The 25,226-nt window shown below is 37.0% G+C and overlaps 1 protein-coding gene across 1 annotated transcript; it reads left to right on the top strand.

The window, feature by feature from the left end:
* The first annotated feature begins 5,528 nt into the window (after positions 1–5,528).
* On the top strand, positions 5,529–8,832 carry LOC121253479 (protein FAR1-RELATED SEQUENCE 6-like). Its single transcript, XM_041153490.1, has 4 exons — positions 5,529–6,010; positions 6,101–6,680; positions 6,781–6,849; positions 8,752–8,832. The coding sequence occupies exons 1-4, from the start codon at positions 5,529–5,531 to the stop codon at positions 8,830–8,832; spliced, it is 1,212 nt and encodes a 403-aa protein (XP_041009424.1).
* Positions 8,833–25,226: the final 16,394 nt, after the last annotated feature.

Genomic DNA, 25,226 nt, shown 5'->3' on the forward strand with positions numbered 1-25,226 from the left:
TGCTGAGTATCAAGGCATTGAGGTCAAAACTTGAAATTGTTCTTTCAATACACTAAATGTGTGTTCAATAACATTTTATATCCCCTAAATGAACGCACACTATTACAATCAAACCTGTGATACATTTATCTAGGATATGAGAGCATAAATCCAATAGTGCATGAAAAAACCGAATCAACTAGATAATAATAACCTGAACATACCTTAACCATAAATTGGGTTCATTACCAAATAAATAACATTACCACTCCAGGCGAAAAAATTTCTCTACTCCAATTAAATAATGTATAATATTTACCTTTGAGAGACAATGGATGGTTCCCCTTTCAACTCAAGGCATTGAGGAAGATGCGAGTATCATAGGTTGTTCCTGCCCACCTCGTGCACACAAACAAAAACTTTATATCAAAGTCACATAAACACAACACATTTTGTGCAATTCGCTGATGACAGTATCGAGAAGCGTTACTTAAAATCAACTAGTGCCCAAGCATCCATTATTGTGCTGTCCATTGCACCAATGCATTTTTGCAATAATATTGTCTTGCGTACGTCAATTAATTACTTATATTATAATCTCACTCTGAAAGTTCTTAAAGCGTTACCAATGAAATAAGATCTTACTAGATAATAATTACCTCAAACCAGTGATAATGTCAAGAATTACTTACAATATAAGGATGCGTCCCAGTTGTGTGTGTTGGTGTAATAAAATGTCTCCCAAGTTGACATAGTGCCCGCATCATTGTCTTAACATGGCGATTAATGGTTTTACTAGAATGTTAAAACCGGTCCTCCAAAATGTGGTCCCTATGCATGACCCACCAAAAGACAAAACATATCTACTGATTCCTCCACTACCACCTCTCGTGTAGATTCCATAATATGATGTCCACCTAACATGTAGTATAAAATGCGAAATGCCTCGACCTCCATTTGAAATAAATCTATAATTTTGTAGATGTCTATTCAATATTTCAATAATATATTGATCTCCGCATAAATCTATGTTGTCTTGCGGCATTCTAATATTCCCTTCCGAATAATAACATGCGAGCCAAATTAGGGTGATGAGGGTCATTTAATGGAATTGTGTTTTATCGCCGCTAGAACTACATAACCCCAAACCCTCATTTGTACCGAATGCAATTGTGAAGCCCCCAGATTTCACTTGGGATCGGATGGACATCCGAAGCGTTGGAACATGCAACACAAGATTATCTGCCCCCGTTCATGACATATAAGATGCAATGTTCCTAACATGCATATAGCATTATGCAATATTCACAGCCGATAATTTTTTTTTGAGCAATACTATATATTAAACTTATAATATCTCAAATAGTTAAAACATAAATCATGCATACTTAAAACATCCACGATTACAACAGAGGTATCAGAAGACTGTAATCTCAAAACAACGGAGACTTGGCTCCATAATTACATTGCCAACATACATTATTGGGCTAGTTCGTTGAGTAACTCGTGTAACTCGACTAACGATGCGGAATACTATCCAAAGACCTAACTATGGAATCTACAAGCTCCGTATTGTATCTACGGCGTCTAGTCAACCTCTTTTAGTTTGCCAGTGTCTGCTCCCTGCTCTGATCCTGACACATCGCCTACCATTCGGGGGAATGGTAGTTGAGACTACCACGGTGAGATTTGATTACAAATCTTAGCAAGTTAATAGGAAACTTCCACACATGTTAATGATGCATGCATGACAGTAAAAATATGAATGTATAATCAAAGTCATAAGTAAGCATTGCATAACTTGACATATAGCATGACATAAATGACATAACTTAAATTAAAACTGAAACTTAGTTTGACATGACATGGCATGTACGTGAACTTAAAACATAACATGGACTAGCAACATAGCATGAACGTGAACTTAAAACATAACATGGACTTGAAACATAACATGAACGTGAACATACATAATTTGAACATGAACTTGAACATAACATGAACCTGAACATAGCATAACATAAACGTGAACTTGAAACATAACGTGAACGTGAACATTACATAACATGAACGTGAACTTGAACATAACATAAACATGAACATAACATGACATAAACATAAACTTGAAACATATTCTTGTCTCATGGGTCACCATGATTGAGTAATCTTATCTTATGGGATTACCATGATTGCGTATTCTTATGTCATGGGGTTATCATGATTGACATGAACATAAACTTGAACATAACATAATGTGAAACATGACTTGAATGTGAAATACATGAACTTGAAATCTTATTCAATAGACTTAATTAATAAAAGTGACCATACGGGTGCTACACGGGTTCCCTTGAGTCATCACAACACTGGTGTCTATACCAGTTGTGAGTGCGTTAATACGTACTCCACAGTTGTTGTGGCCCTATGTATTCTACATGTCACAATTACTGTGTCTCACGTAGTGTATCCTCCACAGTTGGTGTGGCCCCATGAATTGTTTGTGCCACACTTACTATAGACACACGTAACATAAAGTGTGGCTCCATCGGCGTTAGTGCTTGGCGCACTCCGGTGACCAGCTAGTTAGGCCCCATTCACAACCTGTTGACTATACTTCATCAACCCAGGAAATTTCACACCTATTTAGACACTCCAGCATGAACACAGAAGTTTCATTAGGATATTACCCTATCCTAGCACTTAGGGTCCTAATTGACATTAATAACTTAACTGACATACGTGACATTTCGTAACGTGACCTGACATGAATGTGACATAAAAGACAGAAGTCCTGACATAGCATAATGTGACATAAACGTAAGATGATAGACATGACATACTTTGAGACATAAATGTAACAGAAAATATTTCATAACATGACATACATATAACAAACAATATTTCGTAACATGACATAACATGTAACAGACAATATTTCGTAACATGGCATAACATGTGACAGTGAATATTATGTGACATGACATACATGTAACATATAGAATCCTTAATATATCATACTTGCAACAGATAGTAACATAAGACAGAATATATTATATAACAAATAAATATTTCGTGACATAATAATTCATGTAATAGATAAGAGTTCCTCTGCACTTAAGCTGCTACAGTAACTAACACCACATACTGTCTATGTGGTTTTTTTTCTTTTTATTTGCTACAGTAAAACGAGACGTTTTACTCAAAACCCATATTCCCTTTTCCCCCAAAATAGTGCATTCAATTTCTCTCTCTCCCGCTCAGTTCCTGCAACTTCGTCCCTCTGGCTCAGTTCCTGTCGTTGTCCGCATGCCGTCTACCTTCTGCCGTGCCGTCTGCTCAAAACCCATATTGCATTATAATTTCTCTCTCCGGCTCAGTTCCTGCTACCTTGCCCCTCCTGCTAAGTTCCTCCCGCTCCTCTGCCGTCTTCCATCGTCCACGTGTTGTCTACCTTTTGCCGTGCCGTCTGGGTGTGCCGTGCCGTGTCGTCTGCCTTCCGCCGTCTACATTGTGGTCATCCATTTTACTGCTTAATCCTCTTTGGTTGGATTTGCTGAGATGTTTCTTAGTCTTATATCTTAGGGAATCTGATCCATGGGGTTGCACCAACAACACTTTTGGTTACTGCTGCATTTGTTTTGTATTTTCTATTTTCGTATGTTTTAGTTGGTTTTCTTCGTGTGCCTCTGACTTGAGCATTTTATATTGAACATTGTTAGTTTAATTATTTTGGGAGTTTTAAGGTTGAAAAATTGTATTCAAAACAACATCTAGCTTACTTTGAACTTTACAATTCAGTCAGTATCGTAGCCCATTTAGCATAACATGGTATTTGATTTTCTTTTGAGCATTGCATACCATTTTCACTTGCTAAATTACCTAAATGTAAACTGAAAGTTGCTTGGAAAACTCTTTAATTTCCCGTAAACAAGTTTTCAAGATTTAGGAGCATTGCATACCATTCTCATTTAATGTCCTCAGTTAGATGTATGTGATGCAAGGATAAAATCATAAAATTACTGATTTTGAGATTTCTTTGGGCAGATCTAAACCATATGTTACCCTCATAAAATCAGAGGTTGTTTTAAATACAATCAGAGGCTGTTGTAAAGTTCAAAGTAAACTAGAGGCTGTTTTAAATACAATTTTCCAACCTTAAAACTCCCAAAATAATTTAAACTAACAATGTTCAACATAAAATGCACAAGTCAGAGGCACACTAAGAAGACCAACTGAAACATATGAAAATAAGATAACAATAAGCTGAGCTGCATAGCATAGAAAAGTCACAAATGTAGCAGTAACCAAAAGTGTTTTTTTCTAGTAATGTTGATTTATTATTATGATAATGGACTAATGGTTTTTTTCTTGTGATGTCGATCTAAAAACTCAGTTGAAATAGTGTGATGGACAAAGAGAAAGATAGAAGGTCTCCCAGGCCTTATACACCAGTTCCACCGACTCAGGTATGATACATTGGTCATTCATAAAAGGAAGGTGTCTCGATTCCAATAGTTAATGTAATTTTATTTGTGTATTGTAGGTCTCTCTTTGTCCAAGAAATGCTTACTACCTGCCATTTATGATTTAGCCAAATGCATATCCGAATTCATATACATACGCATAGGGTAGCTAGGTACATTCCATTTTAAACCTTCAATTTTTTTCCTTAAGTTCATTGTTACCCGTTCTAACATTGTGGACGAGTATAACCCTCACCAATGCCAAATTTTCCGAGCAACAAGATTTTGGTGTTATAACACAAAGGACAAAGAGAGAGGCTAATGGGAGGGTGAAGCATTTAACGATTGGGTGTGCGAGTGGCGGGAAGTACCATCCTAGTCATAGTTATATCTCGAGACCACGTCCAACTATTAAAACGGATTGTAAGGCAATGATAAATGCTCACTTGGTGGAGGGTACTTGGGTGGTGACCACTGTTGAGATTGCCCATAATCATAGTACTATCAGCCTATAAAAGTCTAGATTCTTTAGATCACACAAGAATTTAGACGAATATAGTCAGAAGATGCTTGGTTTGAACGACAGAGCAGGTATTCGAATGAACAAGAATTTCGGGGTACTTGTTGTTGATGCCGAGGGGGGGGGTTTGAGAATTTGCAGTTTCAAGAAAAAGACTGTCAAAATTTTATTGACAAAACCCGACAATTAAGACTAGGTAAAGGTGGTGGCGAAGCACTGACTAAGTACTTCAAGAGGATGAGATTGCAGAATGATGGTTTTGTTTATGTGATTGATGTGGATGAGGAGTTGAGACTTAGAAATGTGTTCTGAGCTGATGCATGTAGTAGAGTAGCGTATGAGTATTTCGGAGATATTATCACCTTCGATACGACATACCTAACAAATAGATACGGTATGCCGTTTGCTCCATTGTTGGTGTAAATCATCATTGGCAGTCTATATTGTTAGGGGCTGGCTTGATTTCAAGTGAGGACACAAGTACTTTTGTGTGGTTGTTTCAAGCATGGTTGGAGTACATGGATGGTTGAGCTCCAAAAGTGATCATAACAGACCAAGACCGAGCAATGAAGGCTGCTATTGCGTTGCTATTCCCAGACACACGCCATAGATATTGTTTATGGCATATAATGCGAAAACTGCCTGAGAAATTGGGATCTCACGCTACCTTCAAAGCAGGGTTGAAGACTGCTATTCAGAGTGCCCAATATGATTCACAGACATGTGATGAGTTTGAGGAGAAGTGGGGGCAACTTATTCATAAATATGAACTAGGTGAAAATGCATGGCTGCAAGGGTTGTATAACGAGAGATCGTTTTGGGTACCGGTGTACCTTAAAGGAGTTTTTTGGGCTGACATAAGCACAACACAGCGTTCTGAAAGCCTGAATACTTTCTTTGATGGGTTTGTGCATTCTGGTATGATGTTGAAAGAATTCGTCAATCAATTTGACAATGTGCTTAGGAAGAAGGTGGAGGTCGAGACGACAACTGATTTCAATTCCTCCAACCAAACCATCCCATGTTCATCTACGTTTCGCATTGAAAAGCAATTTTAAGCGGTGTATACAAATGCAAAATTTAAAGAGGTTCAAAGAGAGGTTTTGGGAATGATTTTATGTAACTGCATACTTATCAGTAAGGAGGGTTGCATTTCCACCTACAATGTTTTAGATGAAATAACGACAGATGATGACCATGTTAAGAGTATAAAGTACACAGTTTACTTTAACGATGAGGAGATTGATCTGAAATGCACATGTGCAATGTTTGAGATGAGATGGATTGTCTTTAGGCATGCATTGAACATTTGTCAGATGAATAAGATTTATGCACTACTAGAGAAGTACTTGTTGGATCGATGGAGAAAGGACTTAAAGAGGAGATACACAGTGGTAAAAAGTAACTACGATGACTTACGACAAAATGCGGATTCATGGAGGTATGAGTTTGTGGTGAAACGATGTGTGAAATTAGCTACCTGTGTATCGTCGAGTGATGCTCATGTTATTGCATTCATGTGCCACTTGGATGAGTTTGAGAATCAATTTAAAGGATTAACACTTGAGTCCAGCTCAACGAAGGTAACAGAGATTGTGATCACGGACAAGGGCAAGAAAATATTAAGCCCACACGTTGTCAGAGGGAAAGGGAGGCCGCCAACAAAAAGAAAGGTTCCGCCTGTTGGGAAGGCTGCGATCAAGCGAAAGAAGAAACATGTAATAAATTTTCTCCTAGTATTTATTATGTGCATTGCTTTCCACTGCATGCATATTTCTTTTTAACGGATGTATATTTTTGTATTTGAAACTTATTTAGACACGCAAAAAAATATTTGATGATACGAACCAGGATTGTGAGGTGTCAGAAGCTCCAGAAAATGTTGAAGTAAAAAGTTTTTATGTGTATTAATTCTATATTGCTTCCCACTGCATTCATAACCACTCTCTAATGGCGATTTTTTTTTTACTTTAAATTAGGAGCAGATACCCAGTGCAGCCAAGGATATTTTGTGGTTCTAACACAGTGTAGTACTGTCACAAAACCAACGCCATTGGGCAATGAGTAGCTGCTCCAGGAAGACTGTAATGTAGAAAATATGTAGTTTGGGCATTTTTTTGTAATTTTATGGATTTTGGAAGACTATGATGTAGAAACTATGTAGTTTGGGTATTGTTTTGTATTTTTATGGATTTTGGAAGACTTTCTGGTATTTTTATGGATCTTGGAAGACTGTAATGTATTTTTATGCATTTTTGGAAGACTGTGATGTATTTTTATGGATTTTTGAAAGATTGTGATGTATTTTTGTGGATTTTGGAAGACTGTGATGTATTTTGATGTAGTTTGAGTATTGTTTTGTATTTTTATGGATTTTGGAAGACTGTGTTGTATTTTGATGTAGTTTAGGTATGTTTTGTATTTTTATAGATTTTGGAAGCATGTGATGTATTTTGATGTAGTTTGGGTATGTTTTGTATTTTTATGGATTTTGGAAGCATGTGATATAGTTTGATGTAGTTTGGGTATGTTTTATATTTTTATGGATTTTGGAAGCATGTGATGTATTTTTATGTAGTTTGAGAATATTTTGTATTTTTATGGATTTTGGAAGCATGTAATATATCGCCACATATATTAGGTGTTCTGATGTAGTTGGGTTTTGTTTTGTATGCTCATGGTAGTGATTTTATCCCTGATTAACAATATATGCGTCATCCCAAAGCAGTGCAGTAAGACAATACAATTAACAAAAGATTTCCAACACAGGCCTTAACATTAAAACAATACAATTCATATACATTAATCTGTACCATCCATCTACAATTTACTTCTTCAAAATACATTTATAGTCCAAGGCAACCAAATATTATTACAATTGATAACACCCAGTAAATATATAATAATATTCATGCACATCTATTCTCTACGAGCTGATTTCTAATTTTCTTCTCTTGCTTGTAAAGAACACTCTCTCTCTCAACTAGTTTATCTTTCGTTTTCTAAACTTTATACTCGCGCAACAGTAAATCGTCTTCCCTTTTTTGAGCTGCATTCTCTCTTGTGCATATTTTCTCCTCTACCAATTGAAGTATATTTGCCCATATAAAGAATTGACATATTTCTTCTCCCTACATACAAATTATCAATTCCAAGATTGTTAAATATGACAAATTAAAAAGTAATACAAAATTATGATAAAAAAAATATGTTTTACTGTGTTATACTTCGAGCAGGTGTAAAATTTCCTTCCAGGATTTTTGTTAATATGGGAGGTCTTCAATGGGGCTTTCAAGCCACACCAACAAGTTGGTGCTTCTATTTGTAACTCATCAACAACACATGATGATTGACTCGAGGCCATAGGTGATCTAAATGAAACATTTAGCACATTCAATTCCCACCCACTCAAATGGTAAGAAACATGTATTGGTAATGCATCATCATCTCATTCCCTATCTGCCCATCACATGGCCCACCAGCACCACTCCACCTTTCAACCAAGACCCAAAAAATCAATAGCATAACGTAGATCCATTTCAAATAGACAGAGCAACTATGATTTGCATTTTTCAGAAACCTAAAGCTTAATACACAGCATGTCATAGAATCCAAGCATATCAATACACACCATATCACAGAATCCAAGCATATGAAAACATTCATATTTCGTGTGATATGAAGTTTTAGTTGTTGCTCAACAAGGACCATATTACTGTGGTGTTGGTGCTGACAAAGCCTGGGGCATTGATATAGTGGACTCTCATTACAAGGTTTGTCTATATGCAGGCATCAACATTATCAGTGGCATCTATTGGAGGACTAGGTCAGTATCTTATATGTTCCTCCAATTGTAAGGTTGGGAAATGAATTTTGACAATATATGCAATTGACAGGTACAATCTTTGCAACCCAAAAGATTTTTTTACTAAGCCAATCAAGATCCACATGTTCAAATGCTTTTACATGCATATGTTTCAAAATATACTTGAGCATTACAATGCTAGGAGAAAAAATGACACTAAAATCATAAGGCCAAACTTTCTATCTAGCTGAAGTGCCACAGACAAACTGAGCTGAAATGAACCAAACAACTGAACAAAGCAATGCTCAAGTATAAGGCTCTCTTCTCCCAATATAGTGAAACAAGCATCATACACCAACAATGAAATATTAGTTCATATTTCTATCGGATAATGAAGCATTAAGCCCCATATAGGTGGTCAGCTTACACCCACAATGCCAATTCATCTTCTCCCAATATAGTGAAACAAGCATCATACACCAACAATGAGATATCAGTTCATATTTCTATCGGATAATGAAGCATTAAGCCCTATATAGGTGGTTAGCTTACACCCACAATCACAATTCATGATGAATGTATAATGATAAAGATATTTATGCAAATTTAAAGAAAATAATACCCAAAATATAGGAGAGCAATCATGAGAAGCAATTAGTAATTATCCACAACTAATTAACTACTTTCTAAATAATGCATACCTTAGAAATCATAATCATAATAAGAAATAAAAAACCAGCTCAGAAAATATACCTTTGAGCTACTTCGTTTCGGCAAAGGGAGGGAGGGATGGTGTCGATAGGGGAGAGGGATTCAGTAGAGGGAGGGAGGGAGGGATTTCGAGGGGGATTTCTCTTAGGGTTTTTCGAATTGGAAGAGGGAGGGGGGGAGAGGGATTCGGTAGAGGGAGGGAGGGAGGGATTTCGAGGGGGATTTCTCTTAGGGTTTTCCTCTTCAGGAGGGGGAGGGGGAGGGGGAGGGGGGGGGAGAGGGATTTGGCAGAGGAGGGAGGGATGGATTTTGAGGGCCTCTTCTCTTAGGGTTTCTCGCTTCAGAAGAGGGAGGGGGGGGGAGAGGGATGGATTTCGAGGGCCTCTTCTCTTAGGGTTTCTCGCTTTGGAAGAGGGAGGGGGGAGAGGGATTCAACAGAAGAGGGAGGGATGGATTCGAGGGGAATTTCTCTTAAGGTTTTTTGATTTGGAAAAGGGAGGGGAGAGGGACTGGGGGAGAGAAGAGGGAACACGGGAGGGGAGAGCAGAGGGACTGGGGGAGAGAAGAGCGAACCATTTTTTTTAGTGGACCGAGTTTGCTAGATCATCAAAGTGTGGTGTACGAGAACAAACCGGCCTAGGACTAGAATTTCTCAATAGATAAACATGTGATGACATGACATATATAACAACATATGAACATAAACTGTAGTTTCCTTACCCATCACACATACACAGTAAATTGATAGTAAGTTAAGAGCTAACTTACCTCGATAGTTGTGTTATACGAGAATAAAGCGCGAAACACGAGGAACTGTAAGAAGGTATTCTAATAAAAATTTAATTATTAACAATTAGAAATGTGAAAATAGAAAACTTAAAGTAAAATTACAATTTTATCCTCTACATGTGAAAAAATGACTATTTTACCCCTAACTTAAGAATTTCACATTCTAACTCAAAAAATTACTAAAATTTGAATTTCTCATGTAAATTTTGTCCTAAACTCAAATATAAACTCAGAAAAATTTAAAACCATTTACAACTATGGAAAAATCACTATGGCCAAAACATTCATAGGTCATTTCTCTTGATTTTGATTGCAATTTCTTTCGTCTTCAAAATCCATGATTAAACCAAAATTTTGTAACAAATATCTTCCTATCATGTGTTTAAAAATACACTTAAAATATCTATTAAGAAAAGCTAATCATCAACACTAAACTTTTTATAAAAAGGCTCAAACTTTTTAACAAAAAGTGAACCTTTTTTTTTTTTAATTAAAGAGAAGGTAGTCACATGTCCAATAATGACCCCTGCCCAAGTTTATTAATAAACCCTCATTTGTGGCGGAGGAAAGCCGTGGTTACAATCACAGTACTTGACTTTTACAAAACTATTGAATTAAAATCTCAAGTACTCAAATAAAAATACAGAAGACAGAAAAAAAATTAAAATACATTACCAAACATTTCATTTTGAATTAGCACTTCCGAATCTGAGGTAGGCTACATGCATCTGTTCTGGTGATCCCTTTCAACAAATGTGGAAGCTCCGTTTGACCTATCCATACACGGGACACTCCACTACTTCCTAGTCTTGCCAAAAAATTAGCAGCCTTATTTCCTTCCCGATATATATGACTCATAACAAAATTAATCTCCCCCAACATTCTAACTATTTCTTCCCAAAAATCCTCAAGATACCAAAGAGTACATCTTCCATTCTTAATCCAATTCACTACTATTAAGGAATCCATCTCAATAACCGGATTATCATATCCCCATTGCTTACAATGTTTAAGACCAGCCTATAGAGCCATAACTTCCGCAAGATTATTACTCCCATGCCCATATGATTCTGAGAAAGCATATACCACTTTCCCTAATTCATTCCTGATTACGCCACCTGCACCCAACATTCCAGGATTATTACGACTACTACCATCTACATTCATTTTAAGCCACCCTCTATTTGGCTTTTCCCATCTAACTACCTTCAAAACTTCCTTCTTTCTCGCAATAATAGGTAGACTCAAAGAATTTAACACTTTAATATCATTATCCATTAGACGAGAAGCCTTATTAATTTTAATACCAACCCATTGAATCCAATATTTAACCCATCTCCAAAAGACATGAATCTTTTCTTTCTTACCTTCCATTCTTGTTTTACATCTCCACCTCCATAAACTCCGAAACCAAGCCTCAATTATTGCTTTCCAAGACCTATTTGGGACAAACGGAATACCCAACATATTGGAACTGAATTTCCAAATGACCGCCGCTATGTACCCACTATACAACACATGATCAAGCTCCTCTATGGCACCTCGTTCACAACACTCACACTTGGACACTAATGGTACGCCCAAATTCCTTATTCGATCATCCACACTTAGACTTAAGTTGAGGGCCTTCCACATAAACAGAGACAACTTCTTAGGAATAGCAACATTCCATATCCACTCCGTCCATTCAAAATTATTATTCCTCTCCCGAACAAGACTCCAAGCACTCCTGGACGTAAAGGAACCCTCCGAATTACCCATCCATACAAGCTTATCTTCTCCTAACCTTTGACCCTTAATTTCATTAGTAATTTCTGCAGCTTTCCCTACCCCTACTAACTGCTCCAAATAATTCACATTCCAACTATTATTCAACATAACCTGATTCACTTTCAAATTCAAATCACCCACAATCGGGCAACTCTCCCTCAAAGGCCCAGAACTCATCCACTTATCCTTCCAAAAATACACATTCCCCTCACGAATTCTCCACTTAGAATGCAAGAGGACAAATTTCAATTCTTTAGCTACAGATTTCCAGAATTGGGATCCTCTTGTTATATTAATTTCCAACAGATGCACACCATGCATATACTTTGCACTAAAATACTTTTGCCAGATAGAATCAGTGCATAAAATATTCCATGCAAATTTAGAATGTAATGACCTTTGAATATCAATTAATTTCCTCAACCCAATCCCTCCCTCATCCACAGGACTGCAAACCTTTTCCCATTTAATCCACTTTCTCTAAGGATTCCCATTAACCGAACCCGAAAAAAATGTACTCAAAATCTTATTAATCCGAGAATAAACACTTTTTGGAACATGCATCACTGAAAGAAGATGGATTGGCATACTAGATAATACTTGTTTTAAAAGAATCAATCTCGCCCCAGCGGAAAGAAAATTTATTTTCCAGCCCTCAATCTGGTTACGAATTCTTTGAACAATATCTTGGAAATGTAATGACTTCAATCTTCCTGAGACAATTGGAACCCCTAAATACTTGAAAGGAAACACCCCTTCCGAGAATTTAGTGATAGATAATATATGCCTTCGTCTGACACAATTAATATGCTTAGAAAATAAGATATGAGATTTGGCATTATTTACCTGTTGCCCCGACCATGAAGCATATGTATTCAAAATACCAACAATTTCCAAAATAGAAGATTTCCCACCATTAGAAAAAATTATCATATCATCAGCATATAATAAATGTGAGACTATAGGGCTATGTCTCAGAAGAGAATAACACTTTACTCTTCCTTCTTCGTACTTCTTTTTAATCAAACGGGAAATTATTTCCTCTACTAAAATGAATAAGTACGGAGATAAAGGATCATCTTGTCGTAAACCCCTTCCACCCTTAAAAAACCCCTTTGTTGTGCCATTCATTACAATCGAATACCAAGGTGTAGTAACACATTGCCTCAAAAGTTGTCTAATTTTCAGAGAAAAACCAAATCCTTCCAATACACAAAATAAGAACTCACAATCAATCGTATCATAGGCTTTTGCAAAATCAATTTTCATCAAAATATTACCTCCTCTGACTTTTTTATTGATGTCATGAATTAGCTCCTGAGTAAGACTGATATTTTCAAAGATACTTCTACCTGGAAGAAAAGCTCCTTGCTCCTTTGAAATTATTCTACTAAATAGCACTGAAAACCGGTTCACTAGAATCTTAGAACATATTTTATAAACCACGGAACAAAGACTAATCGGTCTAAAATTCCCAAATGACGTTGGATTCTGGATTTTAGGAATTAAAACAATATAAGATGCAGTATAAAACCGTGGAAGTTCTGTCCCGCTAAAAAAATCTGTAATTGCTTCAAATACATCTTCTTTCACTAAAGACCAACAATGTTGATAGAACCCTGATCTAAAATCATCCAGACCAGGACTACTATCCTTAGGAATAGAAAACAGAGCATTTTTAACTTCCTCCATCAAAGGAGGACCGCCAAAAATATTATTTTCCTCTTCCGATACTTCATCCGAAATTAAATCAGCCAAATTTGGCAATGAACTCGACTGATTTGCCTTTAAAAATTCCTCAAAATACACACAAGCCTCCTCATGAATGGCTTCCGGAGAACTAAGTACACTACCATCAGACATTTTCATTTTCATTACTACATTATGTTTCCTGGATTGTAATGCTTTAAAGAAAGAAGATGACGTTTCACCTTGTAAAATCCAATCATGCTTAAACTGTTGAGCAAGTCGAGCTTCCTCTCTTTCTAGCCAGACATCCAGCTCCATCTTATTTGCTAAAACATCCAGTTCAACATCTTCTGAAAACCTCTCTTGTAAACTAGCCTCCCCTTCTTCCACTTTGTTTTCTAAATCTTTAATATGTAGGCCAGTCCAACCAAACATATTCTTATTCCACGTTCTAAGAACCTGTTTTAATCTCTTCAATTTTTCTGCTAACTTCCACAAACCAGTTCCATAAACTCCTCCCTCCTAAGAACTCGACACACATCGCCAAAAATCTTCATGAGTAGTCCACATAAAATGAAATTTAAATGAAGAAGGGCCATATCTGGATAAAGAAGCCAAAAGACCCAATAGCGTGGGAGAATGATCTGAAGACCTCCTAGGCAAATAATGATTATGCATCGAAGGAAACAGCTCCAGAAATTTCAAATTGCACAGAGCTCTGTCAAGCTGTGCCCATCAGCGAGCTATCCTCGATTGCCCGTTGCACTATGAAAATTTGTTCCCTAAAAACGGCATCTCCACCAGTCCATCAGTATCAATAAATGAACAGAACTCCTCCATTGCCATGAGAAGTCTCGGACATCCACCACGCCGTTCACTATCATTCCGCAGAATGTTAAAATCCCCCAAGATCACATGAGGCAGCTGTATAGAGTTTACATTAACAAATCCTCCCATAAAGCCCGCCTATCTAGATACCGGCACTTTGCATATACAGCTGATATCAACACATTTGAATTAATCATCAAAGAAATAAACTAATCCGAGCCTCCCACGACCTCCACCAGTATCCCAGCAACCTAGAAACACCAAATTTTCCCAGCCTTATCCGCATTAGAAAGACACGCACTAAACAAAAGATAATCACACCAATAACTCAGCTTACTGTCATCCCTAAATGGCTCCACCAGAAATAGAATACAAGGCTGATGTACACGAACTAGCTTCCGCAATCTCTTCTTCGAAGTGCCAATTCCTCTTAGATTCCAAAACATAACTTTATTCATCATTGGATATGTTTAGCGGGTCTGCTTGGAACCCTTGATGAACTTCTTAGCATTCGTTTAGAAATTACCTTCTTTTTTGATAGCTCAGAATCAGAACTTCCATCCTTCTCCTTCGCTGGATGCGCCACCTCAATCTCATCCTCAGATTTTGATTCCATACCAAGATGAGCTTGGTCAAAAACCACCAGTTGCAAGTCCTCTGAACTAGGATCCCGTGTACCTCCTGTTTGCACCTTAGAATTATCGTCCAGTCCCTCCATATCAGACACCACCACAGGTTGCACAACCTGGTCATCCCCCATAACCAAAACCAATTCTTTTTCCGATTGAACTCCACTTGATTCTGCCAACATTGTCAAATCTTTCCCAGGTACTAAAGTCCCATCTACTTCCCTAGCAATCTCAGTTTCTCCCTTATCAATCTCAGCGTCTAAAGACACCACCCCTTCAATACTTCCAACCTTTAACTCATTGTCCTCTACATTATGAATAACCAAAACAGAGGATGACTCGATAGTCTTACCTGGTGGATCTTTTTCAGTATTAACCGCATCCTCCTTCTCCTTAGGAACCCAAACTCTGTTTGATTTAATATTCCTCAAGTTCTTGGGATCTTTCCCTTCCTTGATCTTAGTCTTACACATTTTCAGATTATGTCCTTGCACTTTACAGCAAGAACAAAATGCTGGCAAAGTTTCATACTCCACTTCTTGGAAAAAACTTGCAGGATGTCGTGGCGTTCCAATCCAAAAAGAAGATATTGGATCTTGATCAATATTCATAAGCACGCAAACTCTCACACCATCAGTTCTAGTTGCACACCTCGTTGCATTATCCCTACGTAAATATGTACCTATCGGTGCCACTACATTTCTGAGATATGATTCTTGATAAAGATTCAGGGGAAGACCAGGGAGCATAATCCACACTGGCACCTGCGCTGGTTCCTCATCCTCTTTGAACTCTACTATCCATTGAAATGCTCGGTATGCAGCCCCTTCAATATCACAACTTTCTCGTGATATGGCTTTCAGGAAATCATCTTCGTTTGAAAAGCGTACGAAAACATTTCTTGGCCGGTGCATCACAGACACCACAGGCTGCGTCAAAAGGCCCCATCGACTATGAATAAAACCTCTAATACGATCCAGAAAAGGCCGCTGCCGCAGAAACTTCAAGACCAAAGAAAAATGAAATGGAGCCGCAGACCGATCCAGTTCTTCCTTAGTAAATTGCACAAAGACTTCTTCCTCAACATGCTTAGGCTGCCGAAGCGGAACAATTACCTCAGGGATAGCCTGAGGCGGATTTCTCAATAAATCCACAAACGTCCTTTGCCGGACTGGAAGACGTGATGGGGGTTGGGAACCCCCCTGCATCAGCCATGTGCTTCCGTGAAGGCACTCCCTAGTCAGGGAGCAAAACCGCACACATAAGTCTTGGAACGATCTTGGTGTTTCTTGACCTTAAATCACAAGTTTTGACCTTAATTAAAAATCCCCAAAAATTCCAAAAAAATCAAATCTTACTTCTGACATATTCATAACATCATCTTAAGATCAACCATGCTTTAAATCATCAAACAAAAGTCACAAAAAATCATAAAACACTTGGGAGTTTTTGGTTTCACACTTAGTCCAAAACATAAACTTTTCTCGTAACTAACTTTGATCAATCTCTTGATCCATGACTTAAAGACATGTGATCTTCAAACTAAAACATCTCATGGTTTAAAAATGTGTCATAAATAATATCTAACCATCAAACTTAAAATCACATGACTAAAACTCAATAAAACATGGATCTAACCCAAACACATCAAATCTTAGGCCTAATCGAAATTTTCTTGCATAGAAAAATTATATCTTTAAAATAATACTAAATATTTTCAAAATAACATCCTAACATGTATATAAGAGGTTTAGGATCATCATATAAAAATATCAAAACCTTTGTAATAAGATCAAACTACGAAATATTCAAACTTTCACAAAACAAAAACTGTTTTTCCACTTCCAGTTTTCAAGTTCATAGATCTAAGGAAAATCTGTCATCAAAAGCTTTATCCATGCAACAAAACCTTAATGAACATTCATAAAAACATGCTAACAACACTCCATAAATTTTTCGGACCAAGATATGTTCATTAGCTTGGTCAAAAATTTCAAAACATAACATATTCTCCAGTTTCATGCCCAAAATGACCTTTCTATGGTTAAAAATGCTTTTGACTGATCAAATGAGCATGGAATGAGACTAATAAGATATCCACGGAAACTACACTCAAATACAAACAACTTTTTTTTCAGGATTCTTTGTGAAAAAATACTACAAATGGTCTAAAATTTCCATGCAAAAAGACCCAAAAATTTGCTCGAGAGAGCTCTTTTGAGTTTCTCTCTAAGAACGGGGTGAAGAAGTGATAAAATGAAGTGAAATGTACCTTGTACGACTTTAGATTCCTAGAGGGGGAAGTTATGGGCTTGAATGACCCTTGATTAGAGTTGGCTATGTGACATAAAGTGGAGAATAATGAGGGGCAAGAACTGCCTACAACAGCTGTGAGAGATGGAGGTTGATGGAGTGGATTTCTCCTTCACATCAAGGCACTAATGGGTGCAGCCAATGGCAATGGATGGTTTGCCATGTGGGGGAGGAAACTTGTTCAAGAATTTTTGCTAAGGTCACCAAATTCATGGGCCTTGGTGGGTCTCAACCAAGTAGGCTTCAATTTGGGGTTTAAAGGGGGTTTGATTAGGGTTTGAGATGCTATCAAGCTCAAATCTAATTTTTCTTGATCCAATCAAATTTTCAAGGTTTAAAAGGTTGAATAATGATGTCATAATAAGGGTTTGATTAATTAATAGTATATGGAAGTGATTTAATCAAGTAATTAAACATAATGGTAGAAATTAGATTAAAAAGGGTGTGGAGGCTAGCTTTAGGGTTTGGGGAAACCGTTTAGGATTTCGGTTTCAATCAAGCTTTTGAGTTTCAATTGGATCCCAACCATTTAAGGTTTCGCCAGGATTGAAACACTCTTTGGTCTGGCACAATTTGGTGGATCAGATGAAATAAAGCTTTGCTTAGATGGGATGATCTCACACCTTGATTTCCTTCACAAATCTATCTAATAATTCCTCATGGTGCCAAATGTCTAATACTATTCACTATGTGTTGTTAAGATCTTGCCATGTGTCCAAATAAAACTTCTCTAACTTAATTTGCATTCCACACTGTGATTTTGAAAACACTGCACTGGGTCTGCTTATCGAGGTTACTATTCACTCTGAAAAAATGCATATTAAACTTAGTACTGAAAAATTCTAAATATTCATATTAACCTATAGTGAAAATCGTTTACTGAAATCCAACCCTGAAGTGCCCCTAAAAATAATTTTACAATTTCGAACAGGAATTTCTGAAAATGAGCTATTGCGCCTTAAAATCCTAAATAATCAACTGAGTCTAATGACGTAAACCATAACGCATTCTGACATTTTTAACAATCTCAAATAATTAAACTTATATTTCTAGAATCATAATGAGTGATAACACTGACTATGTTGACAGACTAAAACCTGTGCGATTTGTCGATTCGTAAAAATTTATGAGATTTTCACGAGGTTCCTAAAGTCAATAGAAATTTCATCAGTGAATTTCTAACGGGTTGTTACAGCAATAGTATCAGATATGGTCTCTTTGTTGCTGTTGTTTGCTTCCATGAACATTGTTTCATTTGACCGATTGTCACTGTCCATTTGCCAGAACCTTCTTTTGAGATCATGGTCGCAAAAATGCTAGAATAAGCAAATAAAAATTCATCCATTAAATATAATGCGAATGTTTCCCATTCCCATTTTAAGAAATTATTGCCCACTATTGTATTGAACTATGTTTGCCAAGACCGACTCAATAAGATAATCCTATACCTTTGAAGATACGAAATTTGGTGAGATATAAAAACATCAATGAGAATCTAACAATGATAAAATTAAAAATGGCATAATTTAACAACACACTTTATACATACAGAAGAAAAAACATTGTAAGATAAATAAAAAATTGTTAGCCTGGGTTATACTCAAATGGGTAAACATGGCAACACAATTTTATTTCAACTTATTAAAGTCATCCAAACAGGGTAAAACCATAAGCGTAAAGTATTGTTCAACAACTACCATTAAGTTAGAAATAAATTCGAATAATATTATGCTTATTGCTCATATTGATAAGCATCAAATACCTAACTGAACACATGGAACAATGACCTTATCTGGCAACTCAAGTCAAACTCTAAGCTCACTCATTCCTGCTACTATTAGACAATGAGATATTGAAGAATGAAGATTTGTTGACTTAGTTAGAGGAAGAATCTGCATAGTTGGAAAGTCAACATTGCTAGCATCATAATTCATGTCAGCAGCAGGATGAGAATATGCAACTGAAGAATGTCCTAGAAAGGAAGCAGGTGGAAATTCTAGAAGAAGAATATTCTGCTAGCTAAGGATGAGGACATTCTGTTATTGTACAAAAGATTTTTTTTATTTATTCTTTCATGCTAGTTGTAGAGAGTTCGCATATTTGTTTGGTTTTGTACTCTATATATTATTTTCATTCGTATAGTGCTATATACAGAGAAAAAATCAATACAATTTCAAATATTCTCCACAATTCCATCGCTGTGTTCTTACTCTACTAAATAGATTACTGTTATATTATTCTCTCTCTCTTTGTTTTTTTTTTTTTTTTTTTTTGGTATCAGAGCAATATAATGGCAGATGATCAAACCTTTCCTCCAAACTCTCCTCATGATCCTACGCAGTCAGCTAGCCCATACTACATTAGGACCAATGATGGAACAGGAGCCATCTTGGTGACCCACAGCTTGGACGCCAACAATTACTATTCATGGGCTAGATCTATGAGAAGGGCTTTTAGAATCAAGAACAAGTTGGGGGTTCATAGATGGTACTCTATGTGAACCTGCAGACCCGAATGACCCCTTGATGGATCACTGGCTGAAGTGCAATGATATAGTGATCTTGGATGCAAAAACACCAAGGTTGTTGACATCAAATGTAGCATGGTGTATGCAGAGACGACTCATTAGTTGTGGCTCGAACTTGAGTAGCAGTTTGCTCAACAAAATGCACTAAGAATCTATGAAATCAAGCAAGGTATAATAACATTAGTGCAAAACCAAGATGATGTAAGTGTTTATTTTTCAAAACTCAAAACTCTGTTGGATGAACTATTGCATAATGAGTCTATTCCTAATTATTCATGTGAAGGGTTTAAAACAGTAGTTCAAAATCAACAATGTGATCGGGTAATGGAGTTCTTGATGGGCTTGAATGAGTCTTACAAAAGTATTAAAACTCAGATTCTTTTGATCAAGCCATTTCCTAGCCTAAATGAGAAGGGAGATATCTTCAGATGGCACGGTTAATGAATCCATGGCCCTCATAGCTAGAGGAAATTTTAGAGAAGGTGAAAAATAGAATTTCTCATCCCAAAAGGACCAATACTATTGTACTCACAGTAAAATGTCAAGGCATTCTCTTGAGTGATGCTTTAAAGCAAATCCCAAACTGACCTACTCACATTGCCAAATTCCAGTCGAGAAGTGCTTTAAACTCCACGGGTATCCTTCAGGCAACATATTTGATGGGAAAGCCAAGCCACCTTCATTTGCTGCAAATCAAGCTTCTGTATCCGGAACAAGTGAGGGACAAAGCTCCAGTCTCATTGACTCAAGAGTAATATTCTCAGCTTTTAGGGCTCCTCAAGCCATCCACCAACAATTTGCCTCAGCTCCTTTCAGCAAACAATGTTCAAAACTTTTTCCCATCTTCTTCTAATACCGAAATTCGTAAAATGTCTAGTATATCTCTTTGTCTCTCTACTTATAGCACCAAAGCTACTAATCTTTCTACCATTCCTTGGATTTTGGACACAGGCAACAGATCATATGATCTGTTCCACTTCCTTCTTTACTTAAATTAATTCTCAAATTTCATATTCTGTAGCTTTGCCTAATGGAGAGGTTGCCCTAGTTACTCATATAGTAACTGTAAACATAACTGAGTCTCTAGTTCTCCAAAACGTTCTTTGTGTTCCCTCTTTTTCGTTTAATCTCATTTCAGCTAGGAAAATTGCTCAAGAATTAAACTGTTGTCTCATGTTTTTCCCTATTTTTGTTTCATCTAGGACTTTCTACTTGGACAACGACTGTCATGGGTGAAGTAAAGCACAAATTATATCATATGCTGCAAAAGGAAATCTCTTCTTCAACCTTAGCTAAAGTTTTAAACCAGTTCACTCATATTGCACCCTTATCTACTTCTGTAACCAATAATGCTGAAGATTTCGATCTTTGGCATTACATATTAGGACATTCATCTTATTCTGGACTTGTTTTAGACAGTGACATTCACACACCCAAATATTGTAGCCACAAGCCTTGTCTTATCTGTCCATTAGCTAAGTTGCACAAGTTGCCCTTTCCTTTAAGTGAGCACAAATTTGAAAGATGCTTGAGTTAGTGCATTGTGATATTTGGGGCCCCTGTAATGAGTTGAGTTATGATGGATCTAAATATTTTCTAACTCTTGTGGACGATTTTAGTAGATGTACTTGGGCATATATGTCAAAATCGAAATCTGATGCAACTAGTGCACTGCAAAGCTTTTGTGCTATGATTGAAACCCAATTTGAAACCAAAATAAAAATTATTCATAGTGACAATGGAGGAGAGTTTACCATGAAAATTTTTTATCTTGAGAAGGGCATTATATGCCAAAAAAACTTGTGTTGAGACACCACAACAAAATGCCATAGTAGAGAGAAAGCACTAGCGCATTTTGAATGTTGCTAGGGTCTTGAAATTTCAAAGTTACATTCCATTAAAATATTGGAATAATTGTGTGCTTACTGCTGTATATCTCATAAATAGAACCCCATCCCCTTTGTTAAAGTACAAAAGTCCTTTTGAAATTCTTTTTAAGACCAAACCTGCCTATTCCCAACTTAGAGTTTTCGGATGTTTAGCCTTTGCCACAATCCTTGTGAATGAGAGGCACAAGTTCGACTCTAGAGCTAGGAGGCGTGTTTTCTTGGGATATCCTTTTGGGATCAAAGGATATAAGTTGTTGGATTTAGAAACCAAGAAAACTTTTATTTCACAAAATATTATCTTCTGTGAAAATATTTTTCCCTACAAAGAAATCAATGTTAAAGAATGCACTGTCAAAGAATCTAGTGTTTTACCAGACCCTAACCAACTTTCATTCCTTCAAATAATCACCACATCTATTCCAAATGTTCCCATACCAAATGATTCTACTGATACAGGAAACCTAAGTCCAATACCATCTAACTCTGTAGACCTTTCAATGCGTACCGAGACACCTAATCTAAATGAAAAAGCCAATCATTCAGACTCTTCTATTCCAACTTCTACAAACACAAACCACATTAATCACCTGCCTCGTAGATCGTGCCTCGTTAGATCCACCATAGTAAGAAGAGTGCCTCCACATTTGCAGGATTTCATATGCCAACAAGTTACTTTATCTCACCCATCTTAGAAGTTGGACAAGCAAAAAGGCTCTGGCCTTTCAAGTAAATCCGTTCCTCTTAGTGACTGCATATCTTATGATAAATTGTCCACTCTACACAAAGCCTTTGTCACATCTATAACCAATCAAACCAAACTTAGAAACTATCAGGAATTTGCCCAATCTGCCCAATGGTGTGCAGCCATGAAAGCTGAAATAGCAGCACTTAAGTTAAACGACACTTGAGTTATTGTCGACTTACCTCCTGATAAAGAAGAAATAAGGTGCAAATGGGTTTACAAAATTAAGTTTAATGCTAATGGAAGTGTTAAAAGATTTAAGGCTAGGCTAGTGACAAAGGGGTACACGCAACAAGAAGGTATTGACTATCATGAGACTTTCTCTCTCATAGCAAAACTAGTCACAATGAGAACCTTGTTGGCTATAGTACCTGTGACAGGGTGGCACTTGCATCAATTCGATGTGAACAATACTTTTCTACATGGGGACTTAGTAGAAGAGGTTTACATGCAATTACCACCTGGTTACGGTAATGAAAATAGCAAAAAGGTATGAAAGGTTCGAAAGAGTTTGTATGGGCTGAACTAAGCATCTCACCAATGGTATTTTAAGCTATCTAACTTCATCATCCAGCAAGGATTCAATCAATTTAAGGCTGATTACAACCTGTTTACAAAGTCAGAAGGTACCTCATTCACAGCCATCCTTGTATATGTTGATGACATTATAGTTGCAAGTAATTGTATAGATGTTGTCAACATTCTTAAAGCTTCTCTCAATGATAAATTTAAAATCAAAGACCTTGGGAAGCTGAAATATTTCCTCGGTCTTAAGGTAGCAAGGTCAGATGAAGGCATTCACATATGCTAAAGAAAATATGCACTTGACATACTAAAGGATTCTGGCACAATAGGTTCTACCTCTACCAGAATTCCTTTGGATCAAAATCTCAAGTTATATAAAGAACAAGGGGAGTTACTTGTTGATCCTACTCTTTACTAGAGGTTAATTTGTCGGCTACTTTACTTGACTATAACTAGACCAGACCTTGCATATTCTGTCCAATTGTCGAGTCAATTTATGGATAGTCCTAGAATTCCTCATTTACATGCTGACACAAAGTGTTGAGGTACATCAAGAGGGCACTAGGCCAGGGATTGTTTTATTCTGCAAAGTCAACTTCAGGTGTATTGTGACTCGGATTGGGGGGCCTGTCCAAACACAAGGAGATTCGTGACAGGTGATTGTGTGTTCATTAGTTCTTCTTTGGTGTCTTGGAAATAAAAGAAACAAAATGTGGTGTCAAGGTCTTCGGCTGAGGCTGAATACAGAGTAAAGACCAATCTTAGTTGTGAGTTGACTGGCTTAGATATGTTTTCAGAGACTTAGATTTTCAACACCCTCAAGTAGCAGTGTTATTTTGTAATAGCAAATCTTCATTCTTCAAAATGGAAGGAAGCCTATCTAAACATTATGATCAAGTATTGTTTGAAGTCACATAGAAATTGGGCTGTAGGCAGTGGAGGTGTCATCGATTCCAACAATCGGATATATTGAGTGTGGCGATCATAATTGGAATCAGACTTACTGCTGGTATTGCCTTTGCTACTCTTTAAAAACATTGTCCCATTCGTATCCTCATAGCACTTATCCCTTGCTGCAACAATACGAGTGAGCTGATGAATGCAGTTGCTAATTTTTGGTGGCATTTGCACGGAGGGCCCCCCCGTTTGTCACCGATGTGAGCAACAAGTGGATGCGGCGAATGTCAGATGATGGTGTCCCTGTTTGCATGGACACGTCCATCTCATCCACATCAATAGGCAATCCTTGTCGATTGCCCAGTACGAGGCCTTGGTGTCGTAACTCCTCCTCAAGTCACTGCTCGTCATCACTAGTTGGGGGCTCTTGCATTGATGCATGTTGTAGTGCTCTAGTGGCAACTGACATCCCAAAAATGTTGCAAAGCATATCATACTTGGGGAATCTTGAGGTCTTGAATTGTTTCCATGCAGTTTCGCCTAATAGCATGGTCCCAAAAGTTGTTATTTACCCTGCTCTTAATGTATTATTAAGGGATTCTCCACACGTCTCGATAAATATATCCTTCAACCATCGCACCATAGATCACAATCACAATTATTGGTTCTCGAATCATCCATGGGGTGCTAATAGTTGCTCCATATGACAATGCTACATATTGGAACCAATAAAAGTACCTATATTAAACCTAATGGTCAGAAAATATAAATGGTTTTCAAACATCAAAGTACCAATAATAGAAGCAGTGTGGCATCAAGATAACAACTAGGAAATTCAAAACATGACATTAGAACTAGAAAATATAATGGGTATGCACTGAAAGATGTCGTACTTGAAAGTATGAAACACGAGCGGATAAACATAAATAGTAATGCTACAACATAAGGTTACATCAGTCAGTAATATGAAGTAAAAAGGTAGAAAAAATACTTACACAAACAAGAATAAATTTTAAGGTAGAATAATGTTGCATATAGTCTTCCATCATAAAATCTGTCATTTTAATCCCACATTTATTGGCATGAAAATTGGCTTGACTGAGTGTAGATTAGATTGAAAACTAAGGACTTCTATACTCAACTGTCTAGC

The sequence above is a fragment of the Juglans microcarpa x Juglans regia genome, chromosome 2S (genome assembly GCF_004785595.1).
Source record: "Juglans microcarpa x Juglans regia isolate MS1-56 chromosome 2S, Jm3101_v1.0, whole genome shotgun sequence".
Taxonomy (NCBI): Eukaryota; Viridiplantae; Streptophyta; class Magnoliopsida; order Fagales; family Juglandaceae; genus Juglans; species Juglans microcarpa x Juglans regia.

Excerpts from the sequence above, each read along its gene's own strand:
- LOC121253479 (XM_041153490.1), top strand. The coding sequence starts at position 5,529 with ATGAAGGCTGCTATTGCGTTGCTATTCCCAGACACACGCCATAGATAT. Across the intron at positions 6,011-6,100 it reads TCTACGTTTCGCATTGAAAA|TAAGGAGGGTTGCATTTCCA; the intron begins GCAATTTTAAGC and ends CATACTTATCAG. Across the intron at positions 6,850-8,751 it reads AAGCTCCAGAAAATGTTGAA|GCATCAACATTATCAGTGGC; the intron begins GTAAAAAGTTTT and ends GTCTATATGCAG.